The sequence below is a fragment of the Pan troglodytes genome, chromosome 15, assembly GCF_028858775.2.
Source record: "Pan troglodytes isolate AG18354 chromosome 15, NHGRI_mPanTro3-v2.0_pri, whole genome shotgun sequence".
NCBI classification, from domain to species: Eukaryota; Metazoa; Chordata; class Mammalia; order Primates; family Hominidae; genus Pan; species Pan troglodytes.
Genome location: NC_072413.2, coordinates 14,708,168 through 14,728,905, shown reverse-complemented (window position 1 = coordinate 14,728,905; position 20,738 = coordinate 14,708,168). Strand labels below are relative to the sequence as shown.

The following is a 20,738-nucleotide window of genomic DNA, read 5'->3' as shown; positions in this document are numbered from 1 at the left end:
ACTCCCTGAAGAGTCACCTCTGCAGAACTCATCTGCTTCAATGCAATGCAGTCCAACATAGCATAAAGATTATGCAGGCGGTAACCACCTTTCCAGAGAACTGAGTGAAAAGAGCTCTTTTTAAAATGAGGAGTTTAGACGAAACTGGAAGGTGACCCATGAAGAGATTTAGGCATGGTCTCTTTTTCACTCTTCCAACTGCAATTATATTCGCCAAGCCCAGATGCAGCTGATGATTCAAGTTCCGGTAGCCATGTTCATTGGTCTAACTACGGGGAAAAGTTAGCCATAGATTTCAAAGTGTGTTCACTGATTTGACTAATTACTTTATTTCTCAGTACTTACAAAGATTTTTATCATGGGAAAGAGAGGATAAAAATACAACTGTATTGGAGAGTTTAAACATTAAAATCAACTGAGATTGGTCAGCTAAATGGTCAAATAAAGTTTTTGCACCTTTTTAATAAAAAGTTTTGTAGCCATAAAATTATTGTGATGAAAATTTCGTAACATAGGAATTAAGTTAATTTATCAAATGAACAAAGTCAAATACAAAATAGTACTATGCCACTTATAAAACAAAATAACATATGTATATAGAAAAATATGGATGGGAGCACACGCACGTTTAGGTTAATTTCTAAGAGCACCGTAATTATTTAGTAGTTGTTTTCATCCATTATAACATTTCCAAGGCTATTTCAGAGTTGTGCCAAAAACAGTTATGTTAAAATTATTGTAAAAATTATTTTCTCCTCTTCTGTCATAGCCTTGGCCCTTTTGCACACGGATCCTCTCAAACTGACCTTTTTTTCCGGGGAGGGGAGGGGAAGGTGGGTCTTTCTCCCACGAAGTTTTCCTTCCTTTCTCTTTTTTTCTTTCATACGTTTTCTGTGTTTTTCTGCTACAATCATGCCAAAGTAAAAAATAATACTAATTAACAAAATCACAAGCACTAGAAAACAGACATGAATTATAAAAGGCCTCATAAATAATTCTGGAAAGATCAAAAAGTGACCTTTACAGCCAGTAGGGGAGTGATTTCATCCATCAAAACAGCTGCCAGAGATGATTCACATCAGAAGTAAAAAAACAAAAAACAAAAACCACAAACACCACCTTACCAGTATAATTAGGATCTCGTTTTGATTCTTTACCAAATTTAAGGAGAATATGGTCTGATATTTCTTGGTTTCCCTCACTGATTGTTTCTCTTTTCTTCCCAGTGTATCTTTTATTAAGCACACATGAGGGGCTGTCATCCTTTGATTCTCCAATATTTTCTGTCTGGGAGACCCCATGTACAGAAACAAGGGGTGGACTGACAGTTTCAATTTGACTCTAGTGTCAAATTGAAGTGTTTGGCTACTTCCTCCAAAATCTTTCTTCATAGGATTTTTTTTTTTGAAGGTTTTCTCAAAGACCACACCTAACTACTGTACAAAAACACATCAGTAGAGTCTGCTTAAAAGACCTCCTTCAAGGTTGCAGTGAGCATAGATCGCACCATTGCACTCCAGCCTGGGTGACAGAGTGAGACTCCATCTCAAAATATAAAATAAAATAAAAATAAAAATAAAATAAAAGACCTCCTTCAGAAGGCATTAATCATGTCTTTCTTCCTTTTTATCTCTCTTTCCTTCCTTCCTTCCTTTCTTTTTTTCTTTCTTTTTTTTTGTCACATCCAATCTGTATCTCCATGCTGTCTAGAGTGATTAGAGTGATTCTCTATCCTTTACAGCAATGGGGCGCATTAGTCCACATCTCTGCTTTTCTTGCTCACCCACAGGAGATAAGATTAAAAACAGGTAAGGATAATGTTGTTTTATGAAGCAGGTATTATAATTTCAAACTTTTAAAGAAAGAAATTGAAACCTCAAGATATTAAGTAACTTACATCTACTCACCTGTAAGAATGGATAAAGTTCAAATATATGAGAATATCAGTACTGGTTAGGCTACACATCAGCTGGAACTCTCATACATTGCTGATAGGAAAGAGAAATGATCAGCACTTTGTAAAACAGGTTGGCAGTTCTTATAAAGTTAAACTACACTTACAATATGATTCATTAATCCCTCTCCTACGTATTTAGCCAAGAGAAATAAAAGTTATGTTCACATAAAAATTTCCATGTGAATGTTTACAGAAGCTTAATTCATAATTACTAAAACCTGGGAACGATCAGATGTCCTTCATCTGGAGAATGGTTAAACACACTGTGGTTCATCCATATGATTGAGTACTACTCAGCAACAACAAAAAAAATGAAATATTGACTCATGCAACAACATGGATGAATCTTCAACGTGTCTTGGTAAATAAAAGAAACTAAGTCCAAAGGACTACATATTGTGTGAGTTTATTTATATTATTAATACATATGGGTAGAAGCAAAACTATAAAGATAGGAAACAGATCAAAGGGTTGGTGAGAACTGTACCATAGACCTGTATACCGCAAAAAGTAAATCTTACTGTGTATAAATTTTTTAATAATTAGAATGTGAGTGGAACCCCAAAAGAAATAGAAAGTGTAACAAATGCTTCCAACAATATTATAGTGAATAATGTAAACACAGTGACACTGTCTTTAATGTGGAAGAAAATAACTAACCTAAATAATTTTTGAAAACAGTATTTTGAATAGATATTGTAAGACTAAAGGCAAAAGAATGGCACACAAATACCATTCTGTAGTTAATAAATGTGTTTCTCAAGGGGTATAGGCTAGCAATTCTTAAAGTAATTTATGTGAGCATTTGGATTGAACAAATGTGTATAGGTAAAATATATAATAGATCATAGATCATGAGAGCCAGATTTCTCACTGTTGGGAAAAGTAATAAATAATGAAGGGAGAAATCTATGCAGACCCAGTGGGGTTGAACTCATGTTTTTTTAAACATTCATACATATAGGTTGATACATAAATAAAATTATTAGGAGACTTGAGTGCTTTCCGATGCCCAACAGCAAAGGACAAGCCTGTGGTTACTTTATTTGAATTGATTCAAAAGCCTGAAAGACTTTCAGCAAAGTAGATAAGAAATGTCTGGGAAACCTAGATGGTCTTAATATTAGGAAAGATACAGAATTTGTGTTGTCACCATATTTAGTTCTGTCAGCGTATCTCTTTGGTTTTTGTATTGAGGTATAATATGCATATAGTAAAGTGCACGAACATTCATCAAATGTTTGTGAACGTTTTAGTTATGCACATACCTGTGTAATAATCCTCCACCAATCAAGATGCAGAATATTTCCACCACTCCAGAAATTATTTCATTCCTCTTTTCAATCAATACCCACCTCTAGAGATAACCACTATTTTGATTTCTATTGCCTTAGATTAGTTTTGCTTTCTCTTGAATTTCATATTAATGAAATCATGCATTACATTTTATATGTTTCTTATGTTGAATACTGTTCCATTGTATGAATATGCCATCTTGTTTATCTACTTCTCTGGTAATAGAAATTTGTGTTGTTTCCAGTTTGGGGCTATGATGAATACAACTGCTATAAATGTTCTTATGTAAGTCTTTTTGTGGACATGTGAAATTGTTGAACCTTCTTATATAACTTTTATTGTTGCAGTAGAATCTCTGGGTCATAGGACAGGCGTATCTTTAACCTTATTAGAAACTTCCAAGGCATTTTTGAGGTTATATCATTATGGAAAGGAGTTTCAATTCTCCATAACCTTGCTAGTACTTAATATTGTTGACATGTATTTTTAAACTTTTTAATTTTGAGATTATTATAAATTCACATATATTTTTAAAAATTAAGACAGATCATATGTATCCTTTACTCAGTTTACTCCAGTGGTGTAAAACTATAGTACAATATCACAACCAGGATATTGACGTTGACTCAGTCAAGGCACAGAACATTTCTATCACCGCGAGGATGCTTTCTGTTGTCCTTTTGTGGCCATATTCATTTCCTCTCTGCTCCCATCCCCTCCTTCATCCCTAGGAACTATTAATCTGTCCTTCATTTCTATAATTTTGTAATTCCATATATGTTATATAAATGACCTTTGGGAATTGACTTTTTAAACTCAGCATACCGCTGTATTTTGTGTCTTGCCAAACTTGAGAAGTTTTTGGCTTTTACTTCTTTGATACTTTTTCAGCCCTACCCCTTTTCCTTTTTAGTACTCTGATGAAAGGAATGTTAGATATTTTGTTATAGTCCTGCAATTCCCTGAGGCTTGGTTCATTTTTTAATCATTCTATTTTCCCTTTGTTATTCAGATTGAGTAATTTCTTCTGTTCTACCTTCCAGTTCACTAATAATTTTCTCTGTCCACTCCATTTTGCTATTGAGCCCATCTGGTGGACTTTTTATTTCAGCTATATTTTTAAGTTCTAAAATTTCCATTTTATATCTTGGTTCTTTTTTATGTATCTTACTTCTTTGCTGAGATTTCTATTTCCACCTGAAGCTTTCTGTTTTTTTATTTGTTTCCAGCATGTCTGTAGTTGCCCTTCAAAACATTTTCATCATGGCTGCTTTAATATCTTTGTCAGGTAATTTTACCATCGCTTTCATCTCAGGGTTGGCATCTATTGATTGTCTCTTTAAAATTCTGTTTGAGATCTTCTTGGTTCTGAGTATATTGAGTGATTTTTTTTATTGAAATCTGAACATTTGAGTATTGTGTTTGAAACTCTGGATCTTATTTAAAATTTTTGTTTTTTCTCCTTTTCTCTGATGCCACTCCAGCAGGGGAAGGGGAACACCACCTTACTACCTGGTAGAGATAGAATCCAGGGTCCCCATTCAGTCTCATTGACATCAGAGGGCAGGGAGGATCGTCAAACTGCCAGGTGGGGTTTGGACTTCTGGGTCCCCATGTACAGATGAGTCTTGAAAACATGAGGGTTTGGGGCACCAACCCCCAAGCATTCAAAAATTTGTATACAACTTTTGGCTCCCCCAAAACTTAACTACTGATAACCTACTGTTGACTAGAAGCCTTACTGATAACATAAAAAATCAGTTAACACATATTTTATATGTTATATGTATTATATACCACATTCTTACAATAAAGTAAACTAGAGAAAAGTAAATGATATTAAGAGAATCATAAGAAAGAAAAAATATGTTTACAGTACCATACTGTATATAGCAGTTCTGTAAGTTTATGTAGTCTGTTCACAAGATGAATCATCTGTCTGAAATTGCAGGCAACTCCAACTGCAGCTGCAGCTTAATATCAAGCAATAAAGTTTTTTCTTGTAAAGTCATGACTTTTCTCTGCTTCTTGGGCGCACTTCCAGCATCACTAGTGGAATTTTGTATGGGTTCCATGGTGTTATTCAAGGTTTACACTATTGCACTAAACACAGCGAAAAGTATGGGAGATCTGTGAGAGATGACTTTTTACTGCAATGCACAAATGGCTAGAGAGATGAACTGCTCATGTGGAGAGAATTAGCATTGCATTTTAAGTAGGTATTCACAAACTTGAGCTCACTGCAACAGCAACAGAAGGTGGCTACAAAATTATTACAGTAGTATGGTATGTACTATAGTTAATTTTATGCAGTTTTGATTTGATACTGCATCTTTAAGTTTGTTTGCATTTCTCTGGACTCCAAGTGCCACCACATACACTCTGTGTTTATGTGCTTAAGTTCTGATACATTTAAAATTTTTGTAATAAATTTGTGTATGTTTTATGGTAGTAAGTGATAAAATAGACTAGTATTTACATGCATTTTACACATTCATGACATATCTTTTTCTTAATTTTATTGATATTTTTAGACTACGTTGTGTGTTTGCAAGTTTTTTTCAACTTTTTGCAAATCTCCAAAAATTTTTCCAATATATTTATTGAAAAAAAATTCGCATATAGGTGGACCCATACAGGTTAAACTTGTTCAAGGGTCAACTGTAGTCACCACTGTAATTTATTTTTCTTTCTTTATGGTTAGGGTTTTTTGTGTACTTTTAAAGGTATTGCTGTCCACTTCTAATATAATACAGTTGTTCTCCTGTGTCTTCTTTTAAAACTTTATAGTTTCACCCTTCACATTTAGATGTCTGACCCATCTGGAATGTGTGTGTGTGTGTGTGTCTGTGTGTGTGTGTGTCTGTGTGTGTGTGTCTGTGTGTGTCTGTGTGTGTGTGTGTGTTTATATATATCATTAAACAGTTACTTTGGCATTTATATTGAAAAGACCATTTCTTCCCCCACTGAATTGCATTGGCACCTTTGGAGAAAATCAAGTGATTACATACGTGTTCATCTATTTCTGGACATGATTCTGTTAAATCATCTTTTTAACAATTCTCCTACCAATAGACCATTTTCTCTTAATTACTGAAGTTTCACATAAGTCTTGAAATCTGGAAATGCAATTCCTCCAACTATCCCCCACCTTTTTCTTCAAGATTGTCTAGCTTGCTATAGGATTTAAATTTCCATAGAAATTGCAAAACAGATTCTCAAACTTCTACCACAACAAATTTCTAGTAATTTGATTCAAATTTGCTGAGTTTATGATCAGGTTGAGAAAACTGATAATTTAAATATGGATTCCTTAGATTTATAAATATAGCTCTCCATTTATTTAGGTCCTCTCTAATTCCTTTTATTAATGTTTTATAATTTTCATTTTAATGAACTTTCATATCCTTAATTAAATTCATTTGTTTATTTCATTGTAAATGGCATTTTTATTTTATTTTCCAATTGCTTTTAGCTAGAATCTAGAAATACAATGGAATTTTCTTATTCAATCACTGTGCAATTCATCCATTAGTTCTAGTAGTTTCTTTACAGATTCTTTTAAATTTTTTTATATTCAAATTATGTTATCTATGCAGAAGAAGAATTTTACTTATTCCTTTCCCAAATGTATGCATTTTATTTTCTTTCCTGACTTGATGCCAGTTATTCCAATGCGATAATACATGGAAGTGTGATAATGTGTCTTGTTCCTAACCTCAGAGAAAAAATGTTTAGTATTTTACCATTAATTACAATGTTAGCCTTGGATATTTTTTAGATACCTTTTATCAGATTAAGGACTCTTTTCTACATTTCTAGATTGTTGAGAGTATTCATCAAGTGAGGGTATTGGTCTTGTATCAAATTCTCTTGTGTGTGTAAGTTTTGATAAATTTAAACTTTAAATAATAGATTTGTATATATTTTATGGTGGTAAATCATAAAGAAGTTAAAATAAGTTGAACTCATTATTTTGGTTTTTCATCAAGCAAAGGAGGAGAAAACCTTACCCATTATGATCTTAGAGATCACGTAATCTTCTAAAATGTAAGATACTCTGCGAATACTCAATAGATTGGACAAATACATTTTTTATTCTTTAGAGCTATGCAAAATACTTAATGGTTTTTCAATACCATTAAAAAGTCACCTGTTAGTGGCCTCAATTGTCTTCCAAAAAATAAAGGCGAACAAACCAAAAGCAAAAAAGGAAATTGCATTAATTACTTTTCTTCTGCCTTTGTTAATGTAACAACATGATATAGTCCTCCCTACTTTAAGTAATTGTTTGTTTCTTCTTATATTTTCGGCAGTACTGTCCTGTTACCTTACATCTTTATGATCTGGTACAGAGTAGGCTCTTAGTGAATATTTTTTAAATGAATGGAATATTATTACTATGACTTTTACTCCATATCTTTGTAGCTTGATTTTTCACACCCATGTTGGGGAAATTTATTGTCTATCATTGAATTTTTGCCTACAAATCTGACCCTGTGTTTACCCCTTTGTAGTCTTTTGTTCAAAATCTATTCCAGAAAACTGAAAGAGTGCACAGAGAATAATTTAAAGATTTGCTCTGCATAAGTTCTCTCAGTAAATTTGTCAGTTATGACTCATCTACTCGTTCATGAAACAAGTAATTATTGAGTGCTTATTCTGTGCCAATATCTCTTTTTTTTTTTTTTTTTTTTTTTTGAGGCAGAGTCTTGCTCTGTCGCCCAGGCTGGAGTGCAATCGCACAATCTCAGCTCACTGCAACCTCCGCCTCCCGGGTTCAAGCAATTCTCCTGCCTCAGCCTCCCAAGTAGCTGGGACAACAGGCACGTGCCACCACGCCCGGCTAATTTTTTGTATTTTTAGTAGAGACAGGGTTTCACCGTGTTAGCCAGGAAGGTCTCGATCTCCTGACCTCATGATCTGCCTTCCTTGGCCTCCCAAAGTGCTGGGATTACAGGCGTGAGCCACCATGCCCGGCCGCCAATATCTCTTATAAACATTGAATAGTATGGGCTTTTGAACCATCCTTTAATTATGGGAAGATTAGAAACAAAAGAAAAATTAACTCCAAGTCAGCAATTGAGAATTATAATGGGAATATTGTTGAAATAACAAAGTAATTTAAAAAATAGTTAAAACCTTTCTTGGAGTGCTAGAGGACTGATAAAACAAAGATGAGTACAGAGGTATTAAAACTAAGATACCTACCTTCAAACCTGATAAAAGAGTCAGAAGATTGCTGGCCGACTTTTTGCCTGACTATAGCTACACAGTTCATTCAGTCAGTCACAAGAGGGGGCTGCTTCACCTTAAAACTCAGGTTTCTTTCTTGGAGAAGGGATGCTAAGCTTATGTTTTCCACTAAAGTTCCACAGAAAACAGGAAACAAAAGATACACTTTTATCCTCTTTAGACAAATTGTACTTTATGATCTCTTATTAAGTGTGTTATGGCTTCAAAAGTTCTGGGGCCCTTACACTGATGGACTAAGTCTTTTCAGAGCGCCTCCCTTAACACTGCTTTCTCCAAGTTTCACTTCCCTAATCATCTCTTACCTCCCCTATTCCTTACACCTTCTTCTTCCTTTCCTTTACCTATTCTTACCACCACCACCCCAACCTTCTTTGCTTTTCCTGGTCTCTTTTCTTTCCGCCTCAGTGTCCTTGGTGCACACAGTAGGCATAAGCATGGGCATAGAAATTAGGAAATGAACATGAAGGCCATGAGTTTAAGGCGGATGAGAGCCAGCACCATTTATGTCATTAGTCACTATATCAAGAACAGATGTATTGAGAAATGGCTACTTAGACAACAGTCGACACATGATTCCAGGGACCTCTATAGAAAACCCGAGTTTGGGGAGACTTAGCTTTCAGTGTCAATGTTATTAATTTTTATTCCCCCCCCCCCCGAGCACATCACTTCCTACTTTTGAACCTCACTTCCGTTTTCTAGAATGTAGATGGGAATTTCCAACTCCTTACAACACAGAGCTCACTATAGGTTTCTGGGATTTAATGACACTTTCCACAAGCTCCATGGAGCAGAGGAAACTTTATTTGGTACATTGAGGAAGAAATGATGGAAGAAAAGGTCTGGATAGATACATCCTTATGATCAGTTTTCCTCATTGTGTGCCAGCCTCTTAGACTTTAAACCTCATAAATGATTTCAGTAGACACCCCCTGAGTTGAGGATGTCTGGTTGATATCCTCACCGTCTTCTCAGGAACATGACTAAACCTGGGGAGGAAGACATAGAAAAGCAACTGCTCTATCATTGGCTGACAAGATCCTGACAACAACACAATGAGAGCTGCACTCTTTGCAAGTCTTTACTAGTAGCTGTTGCTTCTGTTCTCTGGAAATTCTTTAAACCTAGAATCAGACACAAAAACTGAACTCTGGGTCCACAATCCTCATTTGTCCTTGAAGTATGAGGCTGGTGGCAAGAGTAACTGTGTTTCTGACCTTTGGTAAGTGCTCTGTGTCTACCTAGGGAGGGCTTCTGAGGACAAGGGACCCCGAAGGGTGGTTTGCCCTCTATGCTCCCTGTGCTTTATCCAGCATACTAGATATGACTGAGAACTGTTCTGTGCATTTGTCTAGGAAGTACGTACATCTACATACCAGGCTAGATCATAACCATAATCCCAGAAGTGCCCTTGGCAGTATTCGGTTTTAAGAAATCTATGGGTTTACTAAGTCAAGCGCCCATGGAATACAGCCTAGAGGGTCTCTGATTATTGGCATGTATCTTTGGTCTTTATAATTAACACCAATGATATTTTTTTGTGTTCTCGCAGGACATAAAAGTTTTGGAGTGTTAAGGGAGTGTTGTATCCTTGATCCACAGAATTACATTGGTTTGAGAGTCAGGAGCTAATCTGATTTTCTTGACCCCTTAGGAACTATAATAGATGCTAAGACCACCCAGCCCACCTCCATGGATTGCGCTGAAGGAAGAGCTGCAAACCTGCCTTGTAATCACTCTACCATCAGTGGAAATGAGTATGTGTATTGGTATCGACAGATTCACTCCCAAGGGCCACAGTATATCATTCATGGTCTAAAAAACAATGAAACCAACGAAATGGCCTCTCTGATCATCACCGAAGACAGAAAGTCCAGCACCTTGATCCTGCCCCACGCTACGCTGAGAGACACTGCTGTGTACTATTTCATCGTCAGAGTCGCACACTGGGACAGATGGGGCTGCACCTGTGCAATATCTCCCTGGTGGCAAGTGAGGAGGTGGGTAGCCTTCACCTAGAACAAAATGTCTATAGGAGACCAAAAGTAACAAGAAAAGAGGAAAAGGAAGGGAAGGAGAGAAGGAGGAAAATAGGTAAAGTAAATAAGGGAGATACGATGAAGGGTAAAAAGATAGGAATAAGAACTTTATTGTTGATGCGGCTGAGAAAAATGATAAAGAGGCTGTGAATCATAATTTGAACATAGCAATAAAATGAAGAGGGTTAAAAATTTTCAAGACTCTTCTTCATGTCAAAAAAAAATTCATTTCAGTTTGTTAGTAAAAATGAATGGATAAGGACAATCAAAATAATTCTGCTTGTCCCAAAGGCTTTTTTCGTCTGGATCCAGGGGCAAGTCCAAGCTTTGAAATGCATGCTGTTATAGTTGTTCCAATTACCAGAAACAAGTTGATGTTTCTGCAAGAAAAATCTGAAATGTTCTTTCTTACTAGTGCAGTAACACCAGTTACTAGAGCATGCATATTTGTGATGAAGGTTTTTCTTTTTGGAAAGAAACAAAAATCAAATGAATATTAATTTGTTTTTATTTTTCTTGAAGTCTTGAATCTTTAAATAGTCTTCATCATGTTTTATTTCCTAAGAAGCACACCAATCCATCTCACCATAAATGACTCAGATAAAGCAAAAGTGGAAGACTTAGCTGCATTTCCTCATTCTTCCCTATCTCACACCACTCTTTTCAAAGAACACTAGCTTTGACAGTTTAAGGTATACCATGATAGCCAGTTTAATTTCAGTTATCTATCTTTGCATATAACTTTATGCAATCACACACAGACTTACATACACACACACAGTTTTGTCATGTAAATTGGATTTATTAGATTTTTTAACTTGCCATTTATTTTTCATTTAATAAATTGTCCTAGAGATCTTTCTATATCAATAGAGAAGTTCACTTTATTCTTTTTGGTGCTTAGTACTTTGAGACATTCCGTCATATAATTGCTTTTCTCTTGATGCATATTTGTTCCTACTGCCTCACTGTCATAAAGAACATTGTGTTCCACATCTTTATAGATTCACCTTAGTTTGTGTGTATGTGGAAGTGTTTATTTTAATGAGATTTCTGAAACTGAAATTACTATGTCAAAGGGAAGGTGCATTTAAAATTTTTGGAGAAAGTGGCAATTTGCCCTCCAAATGATGTAACTACACTCTATATAATACATATATATGTATTATTATACACATAATGTATCCATTATAACTATTATATAATTAATAAATATAATATATATAATGTGTTAAATAGCTTCCAAACAACAGTAGGTGAAAGAACTCATTTTACGTTTTTATAAAAATTGAGAATTACTAGCGGCTTTTATTTTTATTTTACTTAATTATTCTATTTATTTATTTTGAGTCTGGGTCTCACTCTTGTCACTCAGGGTGGAGTGCAGTGGCCGGATCTCGGCTCACTGCAACCTTCACCTCCAAAACTCAAGCAATCCTCCCACCTCAGCCTCCTGACTAGCTGGGACTACAGGTACACACCATCACTCCTGGCTACTTTTTGTAGAGACAGGATCTTGTCATGTTGCCCAGTCTGGTCTCAAACTCCTGAGCTCAAGAGATCTGCCAGCCTTGGCCTCTCAGAGTGCTGGGATTATAGGTATGAGCGGCCGCACCCAGCCCAGTTTTTAATAATCCAAAGATAGTCATTTTCCTGATTCATAGTGTTTTTGAGCAACTTTTTTCTACATGTATTGGCACTTTTTCATTTGGCAATATGCTTATTCCTACCTTTTGAATATTTTTCTATTTAGTTGTCTTCTTTTCTCTTTTTCTTCATAAGAATTAGTTTCATGCCTTAAATAATACATTATTTGTTTGAATATTTTATTCTAACATTACCTTTTTATTGCTTATTTCTAATATAATTTTAAATTTTTACATATTTTAACCTATCAAGTATTCCTTTCCTTTAGGCCTTGAAGGTCAATATCTTTATAGGAAATCCCTAAGTATATTACATATTTTAATATTTATTACCATTTGGTTGAGAATTATTTTGAGGTGTATGATACAGATTAGAAAACTGAGTCTCAAAGAGATTTAAAAACCTGCTAATATTCACAGTATTAATAAGTTAGCATCAACTTTAAATTTATTTTTAAACCTGAGATTGTCTAACACTAAAATCTGAACACACATTGTTTAACCTCATCTTACTGGAAGCAATCATAAGAAGAAAACCCCAAAATAATGAGTCAAATAAAGCATCAGTGGAATGGATTATAGTAGCCATCTAAGACACATGTTAGAGCAAAAGGTCCGGAATGTCAGGGTAGAAATTGCGAGTTATGAGTTGAGAAAATCAATGGTCCTTAATCTTATAGAAAGGTAATGCTAGTACCCTAAACATTCAAATAGCAGTCAAAATGGGTGTTTTGATTGTGGAAGAATTCTAATGCATCCTCAGCTCTTTATTAGCCATACGTTTCCCAAGCAGAATGGATATTGAAGAAATTAGAACACAAAGCAAAGGAAGTAGGAAAGAGGAGTTTGATCCTGGATCTGAGTGGCTTCCAATTATTCTTGGAAACTTCACACAGATTGAGGAATTTTTCTGGTCCATAGAATGGGTAGATAAATGTAAATTGCTATGATGATCATACTTGGAAATTGCTTTGATTCCATGAGTGAAAGATAAGGGAACAGATATCTACACACAAATCTTAGAAAGTGCAGTGAGATGTGCTGGTAGCAGTTTCCAAAGATTGACATATCACTTTCAACGTCCTTACAGTCACTTTATTCACACTCCTTTTCTCTTTCACACAGTCTTTAATCTCATTTACCTTTTGTTTAACACCATCCTCTACTCTCCTGTATTTGAACATACAAAAGTTTGAAGCCTGTATTTTTGGTTTTTATTCACTGAAGCATCCTCTGTATCTAGGACAGTGCCTGGCAAATAGTAAGTACTCAGAAAATATTTACTGAACAAATATATTTATTTATAATTGAAAATTTTTACTGGCAAATACTAAGGATGCAATAAAATACTAGGGACATGAGTTAGATTCGCTATGAGGATACACGAGCCATTCAGTGAGAAGCCCGAACTCATCAACTTTAAAGACCATTAATTTGAATCCCCTTTAGCCATTAACTCCCATAGCCACCATCTAGACAGGTCTTATGATAATGTTCTGCTCCACCTCTGAAATCTTACCTGCAGTCTAAAACCTCCCACCCTGAGATTCTTACCCTCATTTACTCTTACTGTAATTGTTCTTTGACTATATTTGGTCATTTAGTCCCTTGACACCTTTCTTTTCTTTTTTTTTTTTTATTTAACTTTTGTTTTAAGTTCAGGGGTATTGAACTTAAAATAGGTTTGTTATACAGGTAAACTTGTGCAGGTTTGTTATATAGGTAATTCTGTGTCATGGGGGTTTCTTATACAGATTATTTTGTCATCCAGGCATTAAACCTAGTACTTATTTGTTATTTTTCCTGATCCTATTCCTGCTCCCACCCTCCACCCTCAAGTAGGCCCCAGTGTGTGTTTTTCCCTCTTTGTGTCCATGAGTTCTCATCACTTCATTCCCACTTATAAAAGAGAATGTGCAGTATTTGGTTTTCTGTTCCTGTGTTAGTTTGCTGAGAATAATGGCCTCCAGCTCCACCCATGTTCCAGTAAAGGACATAATCTCATTTCTTTTTATGGCTGTGTAGGATTCCATGGTGTATATATTACCACATTTTCTTTATCCAGTCTTTGATGGGCATTTAGGTCGATTCCATGTCTTTGCTATTGTGAACAGTGCTGCACTGAACATACACATCCATGTGTCTTTATGATAGAATGACTTATATTCCTTTGGGTATATACCCAGAAATGGTATTGCTGGGTCAAATGGTATTTCTGTTTTTCAATCTTCAAGGAATTGGCATACTGTCTTCCACAGTGGTTGAACTAATTTACGCTCCCACCAACAGTATATAAGTGTTCCTTTTTCTCTGCAACACTGCTAGCATCTGTTGTTTTTTGACTTTTTACTCATAGCCATTCTGACTGGTGTGAGATGGAATCTCTTTGTGGTTTTAATTTGCATTTCTCTAACGATCAGTGAAGTTGAGCTTTTTTTCATATTATTGTTGACTGCATGTATAAGACATACATGTAAGACATACATGCAGCCAACAATAATAACTTCTTTTGAAAAGTGTCTGTTCGTGTCCTTTGCTCACTTTTTGTTGGGGTTTTTTCTTCTTGTAAATTTGTTTAAGTTCCTTATAGATGCTGAATATTAGACTTTTGTCTGATACATAGTTCGCAAAAATTTTCTTCCATTCTGTAGGTTGTCTGTTCACTCTGTAGATAGTTTCTTTTGCTGTTTAGAAGCTGTTTAGTTTAATTAGATCCCATTTGTCAATTTTTGCTTTTGTTGCAATTGCATTTAGTGTCTTCGTCATGAAATTTTTGCCCCTTTCTATGTCCAGAATGGTATTGCTAGGTTGTCTTCTAAGGTTTTTATACTTTTGTGTTTTACATTTAAGTCTTTAATCCATCTTGACTTAGTTTTTGTAGACAGTGTAAGGAAGGGGTCCCATTTCAATCTTCTGATTTGTCTAGTCAGTTATCCCAACACCATTTGTTGAATAGGGAATCCTTTCCCCATTGCTTGTTTTTGTCAGCTTTGTCAAAGATCAGATAGTTGTAGATGGGCAGCCTTATTCCTGAGTTCCCTATTCTGTTCCATTGGTCTATGTATATATTTTTGTACCAGTGCCATGCTGTTTTGGTTACTGTAGCCTTGTAGTATAGTTTGAAGGTGGGGCGTATGATGCCTCCAGCTTTGTTCCCCTTTATTTTCACCTTATTTCTCAGAAGCTTCTTATCTTTTATTTTCTTACCTATAATGCTTATACTCTATTACCTGTTGCTTTCAATCTTTAGTCATTGACTATATTATTCTCATCCCAATTCTGCATCATAGCAGTGATCTAATTAATTCCCAATCATGAATCTGTATATTCCTTATTGTAATGCATATCTTGTCTGATCAGAGTACACCGATGCGCAGATGGGTGTCATTAAAACATACTGTTACCAGCTGGGAGCAGGGGCTCATGCCTGTAATCCCAGCACTTTGGGAGGCCAAGGTGGGTGGATCACTTGAGGCCAGGAATTTGAGACCAGCCAGGCCAACACAGCAAAACCCTGTCTCTACTAAAAATACAAAAAATTAGCCTGGCATGGTGGCACACATCTGTAATCCCAGCTATTCGGGAGGCTGAGGCAGGAGAATTGCTTGAACCTGGAAGACAGAGGTTGCAGTGAGCTGAGATCATGCCACTGCACTCCAGCCTAGACAACAGAGTGTGACTCTGTCTCAAATAAATAAATAAATAAATAAATAAATAAATAAATAAATGTTGTTACCTTTAAAACTAACTAGGCCCACAATGTTTCCAGGAAAGTATTCTTCTTCTCTGTAATCACATCTCACTGCCATTTTCTAAAACTTCTCACATACCTCAGACTTCCTAACCCAGATCCTCCTCCATTCACTCTCTTGGGAGACATTTAATCTCTGTGTATAACAAGAAAAAAGACCCCATTAGAAGGTAATACGTGTTTCACTTTCTACCTTCACACTCCAAAGTATCACTTAAATCTAAACTACTGTAATCCTTTTCTCCTTCATTTCAATAAAATTGAAAATAACTGTTTTTCCTCCTACCAAAACTTTGTCCTTCTACCCATAATCCACATTCCAATCCCATCTGTCTCCTCAAAACTTTGATCCATTGTTTATACATTCTTTCCAAAAGCATGTAAATATACCCTAATTTGTATAAACCCTACCATTACCTCTTCAACATCCTCATCCAGTTAACACCATGACTCTTTTCTCCTCTTTAGAGGATCCAGCAATCTCTAGAAGGAGATTTCTATATTCAAATTTTTTCTTCCTTGTCTCATCACAGTGCCTCTTCCCACAGCAGTTGACCTTTTGCTGAAAAGACCAAAATCATGATTTTTGTGTTGTTAAAAAAATCAGTAGTTCAATAGCACAGTATGGTGACTATAGTTATCAATAATTTATTGTATATTTCAAAATAGCTAGATTTGGAATGTTGTCAACACAAGGAAATAATAAATGTTTGAAGCAATGGTTAACTCAATTACCATGATTTGATAATTACATGTTGTATGTATGTATCAAAATGTCACATGCATTTCATAAATATGTACAATTATTACGCATCAATAAAAAATCAATAGACATTGAAAAGTTATCATCTTATAGACATTTATTTACCACTCACTCTGTTAGCCATTCATTTCTTTTTAGAATTCCTTTTCCTTCTCTTTTAGAAATCCAGCCATTTCTGATTTGCCACTTACCTCCCTGGATACCCTTTGAGGTTTCCTTTTCTTTTTCTTTTTTTTTTTTTTCTGAGATGGAGTCTCACTCTGTCACCCAGGCTGGAGTGTAGTGGCACGATGTTGGCTCGCTACAACCTCCGCCTCCCAGATTCAAGCGATTCTCATATCCCAGCCTCCCAAGTAACTGGGACTATAGGCACAAGCCACCATGCCCAGCTAATTATTTGTATTTTTAGTAGAGATGGGATTTCACCATGTTGACCAGGCTGGTCTTGACTTCCTGGCCTCAGATGATCTTCCCGTCTCAGCCTCCCAAAGGGCTGGAATTACAGGCGTGAGCCACCACACCCAGCTTCAAGGTTTCTTTAGTACTTTTTCCATTATCTATCCCGTCAGTGTTTGGGTTCCTTGAGGATTGTTTTAAGTCCCTATTCTCTTCTAAATTTTGCTCTAAGCATTTGACTTGGTAAAATTGCATCTAGTCTTATAGGGTAGTACTACGTCACAGATAACATAGTGGGCAAGGAACTGAGCTTGCAGTGGAAAAGAATTGGATTCTAATCCTTGCATGTCCTTGGACAAATTATTTAACTTCATAAGGACTTGATTTCCCATCTGTTCAGTATAGATAAGATCAACTGTAAAGGGCTATAGTGTAAAATGTGCAATAGTTATCAGTGGTCAATAATGTGGATTATTAAATCATATCGATGAGACAAACTCCAATTCTGTTGAGATAGCAGATCAGCCAGACTTGTTTTCTGAGCACTGGTCACAAGACCCTGCTGAACAAAACAGGAGCTGATCAAAACAGAATGCAGCAAAGAGAGTGGCCAAAACCAGCTAAAACCAAGATGGAGATGCAAGTGACCTCTGATTGGCCCCACTGCTCATTATACACTAATTATAATACATCTGCATGCTAAGTGAAACTCCCACCACCACCATGACAGTTTACAAATGCCATGACAATCCCCAGAAGTTACCTTATATGGTTTAAAAGGGGAGGAACCCTCAGTTTAGGGTTCCTTTTCCAGGTAATTCATGAATTTATTTATTATTTAGAATATAATCAAAAAATAGCCATATATATAGCTAGCCAACAATCCACAAGGGCTGTAACTGCTGCTGCTATTACTCTGTCTATGGAGCAACCACTTTCCTGTACTCTGTAGCTCCAATACACTTGCCTTCACTTTGTTCTGTCAGCTCACTCATGAATTCTTTCCTGTGTGAAGCCAGGAAACCTGCTGGGCTGGTTTTAGGGATCACCTACATCACTATCACTTACTACGACTTGGACAAATTGAATCTTTTCTTCCATGCTTTAGTTTCCCCGTTTATAAAATGACGATGATAATAGTATTTACTTCATAGGATTAAATAATATTATTTACTTTAATTGATTAAAATAGCTTCCTCATAAGCAGACCCCTGAAAACACTGTCATCAGATTATTCTGCTAAGAAATTCAAACCAAGGAAATGGAGTCCAAACCCAAAAGACTCAGTGTGTTTCCACATTTGACCTCCAGAGGGCAATGTCTCACAGACCGGAAATGTCTCTGCTAAGAAGAGTTGTGTCCTTCCTGAGCGGCTTTATCTCACAGCTCACTGAGGTGCACATTCTGAGTAGGATCAACACCAGAGTGGTTGTTGTCAAGAGAGCAGCTCTTACTAGTGGTCTCTAGGCCTTACCTAAGCAGGGAACTCTTGAATCCTAGATTTTCCTCATTATAAGGACTCACCATCCTCTGGCACATTCCTTCCCACTCAGGAGATCTTCTAGAATAGAGCTCTCAGCTTCCTCACTGCCTAGCCATGCTCTTAGTGGTCATTCTGCTGCTTGGAATGTTTTTCACACTGAGTAAGTATAATAATATTGTTTCCCTGCTCCCGTCTCCATACAAGGAACATTGTTCCAATCGGAATCTAAATAGAGACTCTGTCTCATTACAGGTAGATCTGTTCTGGTCTCAATAACAGAGTGTTGATGTTGCAGGAGGAACCAGAGCCCAGTCGGTGACCCAGCTTGATGGCCACATCACTGTCTCTGAAGAAGCCCCTCTGGAACTGAAGTGCAACTATTCCTATAGTGGAGTTCCTTCTCTCTTCTGATATGTCCAATACTCTAGCCAAAGCCTCCAGCTTCTCCTCAAAGACCTAACAGAGACCACCCAGGTTAAAGGCATCAAAGGTTTTGAGGCTGAATTTAAGAAGAGTGAAACCTCCTTCTACCTGAGGAAACCATCAACCCATGTGAGCGATGCTGCTGAGTACTTCTGTGCTGTGGGTGACACAGTGCCTGGGACTGCAGGAGGAGCTGAACACAAACTTCCTGAGACACTGAGGTTTTCAGGAACTCGAGGGCACAGCCTGACCTATTTGTAGCAAGGTCTCTCATTTGATGAAAGTGAGAAAGGTGGAAGAACAGAGCCATGAGGAGTGCTTGACTCCAGAGAAGAAACAGAGACTTCAACACGTTCCTTCTTTTACTACTGGGTCACATCAGACAAGACGTAGAAGAGACAGACTTCTATGACTATTCTCCTTCTGCTTGGAAATACCACACTGAAGACCGTCAAGTTTTTTTTTATTATACTTTAAGTTTTAGGGTACATGTGCAAGATTTTAAATTAGTGTGACCAGTACTGGACTCCTGATCCTCTCCTTCTCACTGCCAACATGCTGCTTCTATTACCTTTTGTTTTTCAATCGACAGCATCTCATTCTTTCAGAATCTCTGCCCATAGCCTCAGAGTTATTTTTGACTCTTATTTTTTCTTTCACTATTCACATTGAATCCATCAAGAAATTCAGTTGGCCCTAACTAAAAGATTGACCCATAGTTTGACCACTGCTATCTCTTTGGTCAAGCCACCCTCATCTCAATGAATTACCGTAGTAGCCTTCCAAATGGTTTCCCTGCTTGTCCTCCTACAGAACATTCTTAATACAGCAGCCAATGAGATCTTTCAAATATAGATAGGTCACTCATCTACTCCAATCCTTGCAATAGCTTCCCATTTCTCTTAGAGTAACATCAAAGTACTTACAGTGACCTGTAGGAATGTGTGATCTATCTCTCGTTACATTTTTAAAACACCAACAAAAAAATAACTTTGGCAACCCTGAATTCTATACCAGTGAAAATATCACAAAGAAATTATAGTAAAGACATTCTCGAAAGGAAAACTGAGAGAATTCATTGTGAGCAGACCTGCTATAAACGAAGTCCTAAAGGAGGTTATTCAGGCTGAAGGGAAAGGATACCAGAGGAAAATTTGCAACTTCAAATACAAAGGAAGAACAACAGAAATAGTAAATATATGATAAGATACAAGAAACTAGTTTTCATTTCTCTTTTACAGTCAGCTTTATTGAGGTATAAGTTATATACAAAAACTATACATATTTAATATATGCAATTTGATGAGTTTGGACATATGCATACAACCGTGAAACCATCATCACAATCAAGGCAATAGACATGTTTGTCACCTCTAAAAGTTTCCTTGTGACTCTTTGTTTTTGTTGTTATTGCTGCTGCTATTGTTGTAAGAAAAATTAACATGAGATTTACCCTCAATAAATTTTCAAGTGCTCAAGCCTGTATTGTTAACTATGGACACTATGTTGTATAGCAGATCTTTAGAACTTATTTTTACATAACTAAAACTTTAAAACCATTGAACAACAACTCCCAATTTCTCCCTCCCCCCAGTCCCTGGAAACCATTATTTTATTCTCTGCTTCTATGAATTTGACTATTTTAGATACCTCAAATAAGTGTAATCATGCATTATTTGTCCATCTGTGACTGGCTTATTTCACCTAGCATAATCTCCTCCAAGTTCA

General features: G+C 36.3%; 1 protein-coding gene across 1 annotated transcript in view; it reads left to right on the top strand.

The window, feature by feature from the left end:
* The window catches only part of LOC134808429 (uncharacterized), a 44,306-nt gene extending 23,819 nt beyond the window's left edge, over positions 1-20,487 (top strand). Inside the window, exons 3-4 of the mRNA XM_063793956.1 lie at positions 10,164-10,509; positions 18,883-20,487. Of these exons, the coding sequence (XP_063650026.1) occupies positions 10,164-10,509; positions 18,883-18,916 (380 nt within the window). The 3' untranslated portion in view covers positions 18,917-20,487. The remainder of the gene's footprint in view (positions 1-10,163; positions 10,510-18,882) is intronic.
* Positions 20,488-20,738: the final 251 nt, after the last annotated feature.